Source organism: Lemur catta, chromosome 23 (assembly GCF_020740605.2).
Source record: "Lemur catta isolate mLemCat1 chromosome 23, mLemCat1.pri, whole genome shotgun sequence".
Lineage (NCBI taxonomy): Eukaryota > Metazoa > Chordata > Mammalia > Primates > Lemuridae > Lemur > Lemur catta.
In genome coordinates this window covers 18,816,455-18,829,762 of record NC_059150.1, presented here as the reverse complement: position 1 = coordinate 18,829,762, position 13,308 = coordinate 18,816,455, and the positions used below count along the sequence as shown (strand labels likewise).

The window sequence follows — 13,308 nt, the reverse complement described above, 5'->3', positions numbered from 1 at the left end:
CTAAATTCTCTCCCCATTTCCAGCACTTTTCATTTCCTGAATGGGAGGTGCATAATCAGCTCTCATTTTGGAAGAACTTTCCAGTCACTTCATACCTGTCACAACATCCTTTAAATTGAACATTGTCTTTGTTCTAGGCAGACTGTAGGGGAATGGTTAAGAAAGGAAACAACACAGTGGTTGACGCCTCAAGGTAGTAAAGAAGACATGTCCATGTGTCAAATACCTGCCCTCTGCCTCCAAATTCTAAATTTTATGCATTAGCAAAGCTTTACTAACCTTTGTTCTTCACCTAAATATAATTTTTTAATTACATGGATTATATTGACTTTAATTTTTATAACAGAAACTAACATAGGAAATGTTGACGTTGGTCTTATATTTTTCAAAGACAGGGCTTGGGAGAAAGCAAAAATGTTTAGCCTTACTAGGTCAAAATAGATTTGGTCGCAGAGGTCATGTGACTTATGCACTAGCCAATATTTACTGCAAGAGCAGCAATTCAATTCCAAGGCTATTCTTTTTTTTTTTTGAGCCTCAAGTATTTACTTATACATCCAGTATCCTGTACCAATCAATACCACATAATCAACATTTGCCAGTTTGAACAAAGAACCATCCTCATTAGTAACAGAAATCCTCACATTTCACTTTTGCTTTTAGTTTTTACTTTAAAGTTGTAAATAGAGTTCTCTCCCCTTTCTTGATAAAAATATGTTTTCTCTCCATTATTTCAATCTAATACTGTGTAAAAGCTATCAGCTTCTTCAAGGAGGTGCCCACTGTAGGCAGGATATTCCAGCAACACTTAAATAAAATAAAAGTTTTCTGTTTTTTTTCAAGGCTACTAATTCTATTATAAGTAATATCACCTGGTATACTTTTGAAACAGAGTACAAATTTCCCTCTGATGTTAAAATGAACAGATGTTACTAGCACTAAAATTATTCTAACATGTAAGATCAACAATCAACTACACAGCCAGTATTCAGTGTAGTACTTTATTTTCTATTGTATTAAACAAAAGCCAAGAAAATATCAAGTTAATTTTAAAGGCAAATCTTTACTCCTTAAAGAAAAAATACAAACTGTGGTGTTTTTTTAATAATTATTATATTTTACATAATATAAACAAAACACTAATGCAGCTACACACTTGGTTTCCTTAAACTACAATGAACCACAGAAGGGGTGGGAAATGGGTTTATTTTCTGGCAGCAAATAAACAACTTGGGAAAACAAATAGCATGCTTTCCTTTTTTTTTTAATGGTCTGTGCACAGGCACTGACATAACCAAGCTTTAGTAACCACCACCTCCTCTTCCTTGTCCAAAGTAGCCACTTCCATAGCCACCCCTGCCAGCTCCTCGCTGGAATGCCCCGGATCCTCTGTAGCCTCCACTAGACCCTCTGTAGTCTCCTCCAGAGCTGCCTCTATAGCCACCTCGGGAACCTCCTCTAAAACCTCCACCGCCTCCCCCATATCCTCCCCGATAGGAGTTGGAGCTGCCACCATAGCCCCCGCTGCCATAGCCCCCGCTGCCATAGCCCCCACTGCCATAGCCACTGCCGTATCCTCCACCACCATAACCAGAACCTCCTCTTCTATATCCACTTCCATTGTCATAGCGGGCCATCTTGGGAGGACGTGGACCATCTCCATACCTAGGAAAAGCACAAAACCACCACTTTAACAAAACAGTCTTAATACTTCTCAACTACTCACCAAATGCACACATTTAGTGATAATTTAAAATTTAGAGAAGGAACCCAAACACACAAATACAAATTGAAATGAAATTGATCTGCTGTTCCAAAACAGACAAAAGTCATCAACTGTGTGAACATCTGTTTTTCTAAAATTCTTTCTGGTTCAATCTCAAGGGCTTTGTGTTTTGGCAGTATGTCCTCACAATTTAAAGATAGTCCTTTTTTTTTTTGCTCTGTTCAATAGTAAGAAATCAAGAACTAAATAACTTTAGGAAGAGGTTCCTAGAGCTGGCAATAAACTATTTGGTCTTTATTAACAAATATTTTCCTACATTAACTCTGAAATGTTTCTGTAAAATGTCTGAGTTAATCTGTTCATGCCTCAATCTGTCATGTGGCAAACAAATAAAATGAGGGCTAATGAAAAATCGCAGTAATCAAGATGTCCCACCTGTAACTCTAATTCAACACACCACCCCCCCAAACTGTTTATTCCTCCTGTGCAATTTTTTTTAGAGACTAGCGCTACCAATTCAGCAGCTGCCCATGTCAGAAATACAAACGTGATCTATCTTCCTCCCTTTATTGTACTGCTACTCCATTTTAATATCTACCACCAATTTCTATCGAATGTACTGCAAACCTGTCGATTAGTCACCTCCTCTCACTGTATTTTGGGCCACCATCATATTTATACATCCTAAACTCTTATATTTATCCCATCCTTTCTAGTCTATGGACTTTTGTCCCTCAAAGAAGTAGATTATATGTAAATACTCCTTGCTCACCACCCCACCTGCCAAAAATGATCTCTCTTCTCCTAAATATCCATAAGCACTTAATTTGTATCTGCCCATGAAATTTATTTCCTCTTTGTTTTTGAAGATTCCTCTTCACATCTGGCTAGCTGGGAAGACCTCAGTAAGGCATAAAAAGACCACTGGTTCAAAAGCCATGTTGCCTAGGTTTGAATCCAACTCTACCAGTTAACTAGCTGAATGACTTTGAGTCTTATCTGTGCCCAATTTCCTTATCACATTAAAGGTGACAAGCTGGGTACTGTGGTGTGAACCTGTAATCCCAGCTACTCAGGAGGCCAAGGCGGGAGGAGCACTTGAGGCCAGGAGTTGGAGACCAGCCTGAGCCACATAGCAAGACCCTTTCTTTTAAAAAAACGAAACAAACAAAAAAATCCAATAAAACCCAACTTAAGCCAGGCATGGTACCATCCACCTATAATCCCAGATACTCCAGAGGGGGAGGCTGAGGCAGGAGGATCGCTCAAGCTCAGGAGTTTGAGGCTGAAGTGAGCTACGATTATGCCACTGCAGTCCAGCATGGGCTACAGAGTGAGTCACTGTCTCTTAAAAAAAAAGAGGGTGGAGGTGGGTGGGATAATGATCTATCTACCTATCTCATAGATAGAGCAAATGCAATAAATGATTCTTGATGAGCAGATTAAAGGACATTTTTGGATAACTATAACAATTTTAATACATTAGTATATTAAATAGTACTATTGTAATACTTAAATTGTGGCCAAAGGAAAAAAAACCTGAAGCAAGTATTTTAAGAAGAGAAATTTCATACTTCTTAAGATAAACCTTGGTTTTCATTTCATGAAGAAGCAATGCAACCCGTCATCAACACTTTTTGTTTAGAGGTGTCAAAACAGTACCATAGAAAGAGGATCATTTGAGCTCTGTCACTTTCCTGTCATGTGACCCACTCTGAACTATGTATGTATTTTTAAGGTCCCTTTCTATCACAAACATGCACTGATATAGTAGGTAGATTGTTACAGAGACAAACAAAAGTAAATAACATTCTTTAGTTCTGAATGTGCATTAGTGAGGACTTAATTCCATTATTTATTGTTTGTCTAGAATTTTAACTGAAACAATGTGGCCTCTATCAACTAACTTTGGGAATTCTAGACCTACATATGATTTCTATCCTCTGCTTGGTTCAAAGAGAAGTTAATATGGTACTCACCGTACGTTACTAATCATAAGGTTGATACCAGCAGCTGAAGGCCTAGAGATTTGGCGGATTGTGTTCAGCATACGTTCATTTACAGGGTCCAACTGGCTGATGATAGAAGGTTGTTTAGTTACTTCAACAACCAGAGCCTCCATGGCTGCCCGGAGAGCAGTGATGCAGGCAGCAGCTTCATGTGATATTTGCAGTTTGATCCTAAGATGGAGAAAAACAATAAAAAATAAGAGAGGGAGCACATGCAGAAAAAGACATTTCTCAACTTCACACACGGCAAGTCATGGAATAAATTTAACTTTTTACAAGTACCAATGCTTTAAACTACTATAATGCCCCCAGACTTAGGCAAACACAGATCTGTACTAATCTCTCAAAATCCACTACTAGCTATTAAGAGGAGTCTTAAACCATCGAGTCTATCAAGCCAAATAAAACATAATAATACAGATCACTCAGACTCCAATAAAGAATGAAATGAGAGATTCAGAATGCTGGAGTTGGCTTTTAAAAACATGGGTGAGCCTATTGACTGTCCATTAAACTCTACTCCAATCTTGCCCGGTGCTCACCACTAGCTTCTAATCAACGTATATAGTATGTGAAAGAGGTACTCAAGCTCCAACTCCAATCAGATTCTCATTCATAGTGGTAGACATGGCCTGAGTTCCTAATGTATTTGCTACTACTGGTATTGTCAATTTAAAAACGTAGTTTATGATGAAACATACTATCAAGATTTACTACTCCCCAAGAAAAGATAATGTTATCTGAACCATCAGATTCTGCCATGTTTGTTTCACAAATTAAGTTCGATTAGCAGCTGATTTCTGTCACATCTCAACTCTAAGAATTCGGTTTGGAGTTCACATCTGAAAATCCATACCAGTCATCTACAAGCACAATCTGCCCATCAGATTGGACTTTCTTGGAAGCAAAAAGCAGCAACTGCAGGGGGGTGACTAAGGTCATGCCTTTAGCAGAGATGGCTCGGGTTCGAATCTGCAAATGGAGAAAAAGGTAAGAGGAAATACTTGACATTCCAAATGCCAAATATTGCTTTATAATGACAATAAACTATGCCATGAAAATTAAAACTCATGTTCTCAAATGATTTTAAAGACAACATGGAATGTCAATGTAAACATTTCTAAACTAATCTTTCTTACCTTTTCACCAAATACAAAGAAGGGAGATGGGTACTTCATGTCTTGGCTACTAAAAGGACAATTAACAGATGACTTGTGGATGAGTGCATTACGCCCTTCAGTAGTGAGAATCTTTCTTTTTTCCTTATGATAACATACATTGGGGTACACACCAAAAGCCAGGAGAGAGATAACAACATCCAAATTATTATCTGGTCCAGTGTTGGTAAACACTTGTGTCAATAAACAGTCTGTTAAGAGGAATGGGGTGGAAAAAAAAAATCAGGTAACTGACTACTGATCTTCAAATCACATCCAAACTATTTACCAGAATTCGGAGAACTGACTCCTTGCCCAACCCCTCTTTTCAAATAACCTGTCTATAAAACCTTCTCTCTTCTCAGAACCCTTCCACCTACCTAGATTAAGTTCAAGGAGAAATTTTGCTAAGTCTCCACAATAAGAAAACTAAAATGTCTGTATTCTCTATAAAATCAACCATAATATAAACTTAGGGTGATTACTTTTAAAAACCCCGCATCAGCCATCTACTGTCAGAATAAGAGCTAGATTGATAGGATCACAAAGTACTTATCTGCTATTCTAAAATAGCTGTTACTAGTAGAGAAGATGGAGTGACAATCTAAGAGGACACCCACTGGAATGAAGGCTGATGATTTCACCTAGACTACACTTTGAGTATTTTACCACTGACTGGAAAGCATGCAAAGGGAAGTGCTAAGAGCACAGATACAATTTGTTCTAGAAAAACCTGTGTTCTAGTCTTACAACTTCCTAATTGAATATGGACAACTAATTTACATTTCGGTGTCAGTTTCATTACCTATAATATGGAGCAATAATATCTGCATCTTGGAACTGCTGTAAAGATTCTAGCATATAAAAAAGGCTCTTTCCCTTTCTTTTGATTTTGAGAAAATTAAAAATTCAGTTACCTTACAACTACTTTGTTTAGTTATTTAGATTATAGCCTTTAAATATTTACCACCTTGCCCAACTAACTTCTAAAGACGTCCTATTTTGGTTATGCATTCTAGTTCTCAATGTTTTAGAAAATAATTCTGTCCCTTAACCTAGTTGGAAAAGTACTATGGCTTAACTTTGTATCAAGGGAAAGAGGAGCTGATTATTATTTCTACATCATATAACACAAGGTCCTCTGTAATCATCTGTATACCAAGTTTAACTTAAAGCCATTTAAAATTTAATGTGGTAGAATTTACTTCAAGTCTGAAAATGAACATACGGGCTAACCGATAAATCACTTCTCAAACTATTTGAGGTTATTCAACAAATTCCTCATTCTGATAGCTACAGAAGTGTTCACAAGATAAAAAAATTAAAAAAAACCTTCTCTTGATGGAAACCAGCACAATTCTTGTAACATTTATCATCTACGTACTCATTACATTTACTTTCATTGCCTTTCAGCAACATAGCCTTTTCCTTCTTTTCTTTAAAGACTGGATTATTACAATATGAAAAACTGGTGATCACCACAGTTCCAAGAACTAAGAATAGCCGAGAACATACAAAAAGCAAAGGGTCTAAAGTTTGAAGCTAAAATACATTGTGCTGTCAATTTGCATGTACTATATAAATGTCACTTCCAGATATATCTTAAGAATGGGAAAGTCTTACCTTCCGGAAATCCAGAATTAATCAGAATCTCTTTGAGCTGAACCTTGGCTTCCCAAGTCATTCTTAGTGTAGCCATATTGAGTCTTTTGTGCTCACAAAAACGTATCTCTGCTTCTTCTCCACCCATTCTAAAATTAAGTGGTGTAAGAATCATTCTCAGTGACTAAAGGACTAGATACAGATTAGAAACTAAAGACAGTTCACCCAAATTTTATAATAACTCTCTTTCAAACCCATACCTAGCATCATCCCAGGCTTGGAATACTGATAAAAGGGCTACATGATCAGAAAATCTGTTCCCAGCAAAATTTCGATGGATATAGCCCAGCCGTTTTCCTTCACTGATGAAAGGCTCTGGAAAGCAGGTAGCAGCAGAAATGGTACAGACAGCATCTCCCACACTGAAACACACACAAACAGTTAAATTTAGACTAGTTTATAATCTTGTTGCCAGCAGCTCGGGCAGTACCATCAATTGTGGATCAGATCTGTATTGACTATGATACTGCTTTTATTAGCAATGAAATTGGCTTAGCAAAAAATATTACAGTCTCTCTCCAGAAGAAAGGGGAAAAAACAATGAGCTATGACATTAATGGCTACAATTTACCATAAATTATGACCAAGTATTCTATCTTTCCTTTCTTATTCTCTCTTCCCCATCATACCAAATCCCTTAATCTTCAAAACTTTCCGATAAAATATATCTTTTCCTAATGCTATTCTTTCAAGAGACAACTATTAGTTTATTAAATATGAAACGCCCGATTTCAAATCAAAAGTGTAGCTTATTATATCTCAAACAAGAAGCAGTACAATTAAAGTATTGCCTAAACTATCAACACAGTTTTGCCATCTTAATAGTAGCTTGTTTATGCCATCAGCAGCAAAGAAACCTGGAGAGCGAGTGGTGATGAAATCGTGAAAGGCATTTTCCCGTTTATTGAGAATTGACTATTTTTCCTTGCAAGAAGTGGTCCAAAGCCTAAAAGAAGTGAATATGATGGATGACAGAGAGTTTCCAAGGTCCAGCTGCTGTAGTTTGAGCAGCATTGCTTGCGCGACAAGTGGTAGAGCGTTGTCTTGCAGGATTGGACTGTCTCTACTGGCTAATCTTGGCTGCTTAATTGCAAACATCCTCCTCATTTCGTCCAATTGGTTGCAGTAGACATTTGCTATAATTGACTGATCAGGTTTCATAAAGCCTGTGGTGGACCACCAAAGAGACACCATTAGCTTTTTTTGATGAATATTCGATTTTAGACTGTGTTTCTGCACTTCATCTTTATCCAACCATTGTGTCGAATGCTTGCAATTGTCAGAAGGAATCCATTTTCATCACATGTAATATGGCGTAGAAATGGTTTGCTTTTATGTCATGACAGCAAAGAAAGGCAAGCTTTGAGGCGACTGTTCTTCTGATGCTTGTTTAATTCATGCAGTACCCATCTATCCAGCTTCTTTACCTTGCTGGTTTGTTTCAAATGTTCCAATACGATTGGAATAGTAACGCCCAACCTTGCTATTAAATCATGCATAGGTTGGTTGAGATGGATTTGCTTCCACTACAGCTTTCAGCTCATTATACACCTTGGTCTCAGGTTGTCCACGTGGCTCATTTTCAAGATGAAAACCACCAGAATGGAACTTCTCAAACCATCGATGCACTGGGTGTTCATTAGCCACATCCTTCCCAAACACTTCATTGATATTTTTAGCTGTCTGTGCTGCACTGGTTCCATGATGGAATTCATATTCAAAAGTAACATGAATTTTTGACTTCTTATCTATGATTTCACAAGAATTGCTCCAAAAAAAATTTGAAAGATTATTGCAAGCCAAAACATGCCATGTGGAAGACTGAGGATATACTTTCACAATAAACATAAAACACTAAGTGTCAAAGTGAAATGTCAGAAATATCAAACGTCAAACTTAGTACCTTAAGGAAATCAGACATTTCATACTTAAAAACCTAAAAATCTCCTGGGAGCAACTGCTCCTCTCTTTTGAGACATCAGTGTTGTTTCCCGCAAGTTGGGCCTGGATGTCCATCTACTAGAACTGTTCATTTTTCTCATTTCATACTTCTTTCAGTATCTAGATATGTCACTTTAATTAAGAATATTTAGTTTTAGATTCTATCTGAGCACACCCTGCTTTAATGAGAAGATTCTGAAACTATTATACCACTTAACTACCAGCAAAAAAATAAAGCACTTACTAGAAAATACACCCCATTATCATCATTTTGCCAAGACGAGGCTCAATGGGGAGTTTAGCCAGGATTCGTCCCAGAGGAGTCAACTCATCATTGGCATCTAATGCATCAAGCTCTGTGGGGAGATATTTGTGAGTAGAAACAGTAATGAACACTCCTTTAACTAGGCAAAGATGAAATATTATTTTTGTAGATTAAGGTTAGGACAATGCACTTACGATTTAATCATTTGTCAAGCCAACTCCTAGCTAGCACCATGCCCATAGCCAATAGTTCTTTTCACTCAAATATAGAATAAAACCAAATTCTGGAGCACCTAACATGAAGGTACTAGACCTAGGCCCTATAGGTTGTAAAGACGAATACAGTCCACAAGAAGCTTACACATACAATAATAATTATAATAGTAGCATAATTATTAACATGCCGTAAGTATGACACCAATTGGTTGATGATTTTTAGAGAAAAAAGTGAAATGTGGAAAAGTCTGAATAGCAGGTGAATGTCAGATTTAAAATTTAAATTCAGATCCATTTAGTGCCAATATCCTTATTTTTCCTCACTATACTGTTTCTGTAGCAAGCATAAAGAAAATATAAATGTTCTAAGAGATGCATACAAAATACTGTGGGTATCATGATTCATGTTCTGATCTTTAAGTATTGGTTAAGAGATGATTTCTTGCCTTTTTTTAAAGTTTTTTTTTCAAAATAACACTCACATTATCCCTGCCTTCTCTCATTGTTCATTGTAATAGTGACCATTCAAGTACCTAAGTTAACACTGGAAGCCTTACTATCACAGCCCTGTTGCCTATACCTTCACCCTGATTCACTTGTTAAGTGTTATCTGTCAGGACAAGGCAGATGGCATAATTAACATCTGTGTTAAGTACATCTGTACTTTTAAGTACCTCTAAGAGTGTGCTCTGCTTCAATCACAGCATCCAAAGGTGGAGGTTCAATTGCTTTGGCCAGGAATTGGCCAATTCCTCCCAGACGCAGAAGTTTTATGCTCAAAGCAATTTCATGCAATGGTGTTCGGAACATCTCTGGTGTCATGTGGGTTTCGAGTCTAAGAAAAAAGAAGCTTAAAATAACCATCCTCCTTGTATACACACAGATGTTAGTTTAATAAAATCTTTGCCAAACGATAATCATGGATATGCAGCTGCCCTTTCCTTAGCCTTCTATTTTACAATTATCACAGAACCTTTTATCATTTACTACAAACACTCTCTCTGAACAAGATTTAACCTGAGTAGTAGTTTCTGACTTTACCCTTACAGCTTGACGGCATTTATAGCTGAGTAAAAGATAATGAAAAATTACCCAAAATTTCTGATGTTATTACCTCCCTATGGCTTTTCCAGGTCTTGCCTGTTAACAAACATGGGTTAAAAATGATAGTAAGATTTTTTGCTAGAGAAAGGGCTAATACTAACACTTCCTGCAACCTCCTCACCTTCCTAGTCCATATAATTTTAGTGCCAGGGAAAGAATCACACAAGCTCATCTAACGCTTTAAAATTCTAATGAGTTATCACTACAAGTTGAATATCTCTAATCAAAAAATCATCAATGCTCCAAAATCTAAAATTTTTTGAGTACAGACATGATGCTCAAAGGAAATGCTCATTGGAGCATTTTGGAGTTCAGATTTTCAGATTAGAGATGCTCAACTGGTTAAGTATTTAATATAATGCAAATACTCCAAAATCCAAAATCCAAAATCCAGAAACACTTCTGGTCTCAAGCATTTTAGATAAGGGATACTCAACTTGTATAAATTAACAATGATAACAGTAAACATTTACCAAGAAGAGCATACTATGTGCCAGGCATTGTTCTAAGTATTTTACATTGTTAGCTCATTTAATTCTCACGCGAACCCTATGGGTTATTATTTACTATCTTCCTTTTACAAATAAGGAAACCAGAGAGGTTAAAGCAACTTAATCTGATTTTATAGAATGGGTCACAACAGATGCCAAATGTTTAAGGTTATGCAATATATTAGGCACAAACAGTATTATAATAAAATCCAAGTCTCTATATTTCTAATTCAGGCTTATTTTCTAAAAGCCATCCATGAGAAACATTCATGAGAAACATTTACATGTGATTCCAACACTGCTGGCAAGACTTTTACATCAACACCCACAGCATATCTGTTCCTTACCCTACACAGAAAAGAATAAAATTCCTTATTAAAACCCAATTCACTAATTAGTAATTAATTCACCAATTAAGTAAATGTTAAAAAGTACTTGTTTTTTTAGTTCAAGGGACAATCTAATGTTTAAAAAGAACTAGGCCGGATGCGGTGGCTCATGCCTGTTATCCTAGCACTCTGGGAGGCCGAGACGGGTGGATGTTTGAGCTCAGGAGTTTGAGACCAGCCTGAGCAAGAGCGAGACCCCATTTCTACTAAAAATAGAAAGAAATTAGCTGGACAACTAAAAATATACAGAAAAAATTAGCCGGGCCTGGTGGCGCATGCCTGTAGTCCCAGCTACTTGGGAGACTGAGGCAGGAGGATTGCTTGAGCCCAGAGTTTGAGGTTGCTGTGAGCTAGGCTGATGCCACGGCACTCTAGCCTGGGCAACAAAGCGAGACTCTGTCTCAAAAAAAAAAAAAAAAAAAAAAAAAAAACAACCTAGATGTCCTCCAAATGTTGTAGTCACTCTCCTAACTTCTGATGCTCAAATAAACCTATACTTTTAATCAACAGGGAGCCATGTTACCAGTATAAAAGCAAATCAAAGAGTTTTTTTTCTTCAGCATATTATATATACCTTGTCACTACAACTAGCCTGTCCTATAATATTTTATTGCGATAAACACATATGTGCAAAACCCCAACTCTACCTTTATTATCAATTGGTTAAAGGTAATGTACACTACACAAATCTCCACAAATATAACCAAAAACTATTTTTAAAGAGACAGGGTCTTGCCAAGGCTGGAATGCAGTGCTCACTGTAACCTTGAACTCCCAGGCTCAAGCGATTCTCCCACCTCAGCCTCCCAAGTAGCTGGGACTACATGCATGTGCCACCATGCCCAGATAATTAAAAAAAAAAAAAAAATTTTTTTTTTTTTTAATAGAGACAAGGTCTTGCTGTATTGCCCAGGCTGGTCTCAAACTACTGGCCTCAAGTGAGTGTCCTGCCTTGGCCTCCCAAAGTGCTGGGAGTATAGGTGTGAGCGACTGAACCCAGGCTAAAACCATGGTAAATCTGTAATTCAGAGAGATAAGGATATTTTTAGCCAGTAAGTTCCATCCACAAACATTCCCAAAAAGGCCCTGGGGTATAAATGGAAATGGACAAAGAATTAAGAGACTTAGATATGGTAAGAATTACATGAGACAAATGATGTAACACTAGAAAAAGACATACTCTATAAATACCAAAGTACTGTAATTTTAACCTCTATTTTTCAGAAAGTTAACACCATTCCATAAGTATCAGTATTCCCAAAGTGTCAAACGGATGTGGAGCCAAAATAATGTCCATATATCTTACTTTTTAAAAGGTTATTAGTTAAGTAAACTGGTATCAGACATGCGACCATCAATAATTTCTGGTGTCGCTCTCTTCTCTTCATTCTTTCATTTCAATCTCTGTATCCAACCTAAATTCTCCCCAATACACTTAACTGGAGGCCTTTATGTGCCGAGTTCATTAAGTTCATGGCTGGGAGATGGAGAGGATCAGGACGGCACACAGCAAGGATACATAAAGGGTTAAAAAAAAATCTTCAATCTTTATTCAAGAATTGGTTTTACCTCTCAAAACGAGCCCGGCTGCAGAGGTGAAAGCAGAATCCAGGCCTTACCCGGCCAGCTCGCCCTTTCCGCTGCTCAAGGTTTGTTTTGGATGCCCAAACTGTAGCATAGTTGGTCATATTATTGTGAGCAGTGAACAGTTTCACTTTCTGCCTACATAGGAAAGAGCGGTTAATTCTAAGACTCGTATGTACTACCAATAACTATCATACATCCACTAAGTGGTGGATGCCTTCTAGAAAGTCATGCCTACTTGTGATGTCTATTGGTGCAAAATAAGAATCAGCAATTTGATTGCATACTTCCAGGTGCCTACCTACTAAAAGGCAATGTAATATAAATGTGCAACTTACCAGCTTGATTGCCTTGGTCAAGTTACATAACATCCTTTCTGTGCCTCATCCCCCTCATCTGAATGAGTACAATACTACTATCTACCTTACAGGGTTTTTATTTGTAAACATTAAGTGAATTAATAAATGTAAAGCATTTAAATGGAATCTGGAACATACATGGAAGTAAGTGATAATTAAAGTTTAGTGTAAACTTTTAGGATATCTATGATCTAAAGATCATATGCTGAACTAGAATATGTGGCACATCTCATACAATACACCTTATCAAGTGGTGCCTGCACGGTCCTTTTGAACCATTTAACAACCTCAAATTCCTTCAACATCACCCCTAGGAAATTGCTACTAAATGATTAAGACTGGCACAGAATGCTATTCACCATTCCCTAAAATGGGCATTGGTAAATTGTTTTAACTTGTCAGGACA

The 13,308-nt window shown here is 37.2% G+C and overlaps 1 protein-coding gene across 2 annotated transcripts in view; it reads right to left on the bottom strand.

Moving 5' to 3' along the window:
* Window positions 1-987: 987 nt before the first annotated feature.
* Window positions 988-13,308, bottom strand: part of DHX9 (DExH-box helicase 9) — a 53,096-nt gene continuing 40,775 nt past the window's right edge. For both annotated transcript variants that reach the window (XM_045536367.1, XM_045536368.1), the window contains 9 exons: window positions 12,529-12,681; window positions 9,650-9,810; window positions 8,740-8,851; window positions 6,755-6,916; window positions 6,516-6,643; window positions 4,875-5,104; window positions 4,592-4,707; window positions 3,706-3,906; window positions 988-1,665 (listed from right to left, as the gene is read on the bottom strand). In XM_045536367.1, the coding sequence (XP_045392323.1) occupies window positions 1,302-1,665; window positions 3,706-3,906; window positions 4,592-4,707; window positions 4,875-5,104; window positions 6,516-6,643; window positions 6,755-6,916; window positions 8,740-8,851; window positions 9,650-9,810; window positions 12,529-12,681 (1,627 nt within the window). In that variant the 3' untranslated portion in view covers window positions 988-1,301. The remainder of the gene's footprint in view (window positions 1,666-3,705; window positions 3,907-4,591; window positions 4,708-4,874; window positions 5,105-6,515; window positions 6,644-6,754; window positions 6,917-8,739; window positions 8,852-9,649; window positions 9,811-12,528; window positions 12,682-13,308) is intronic.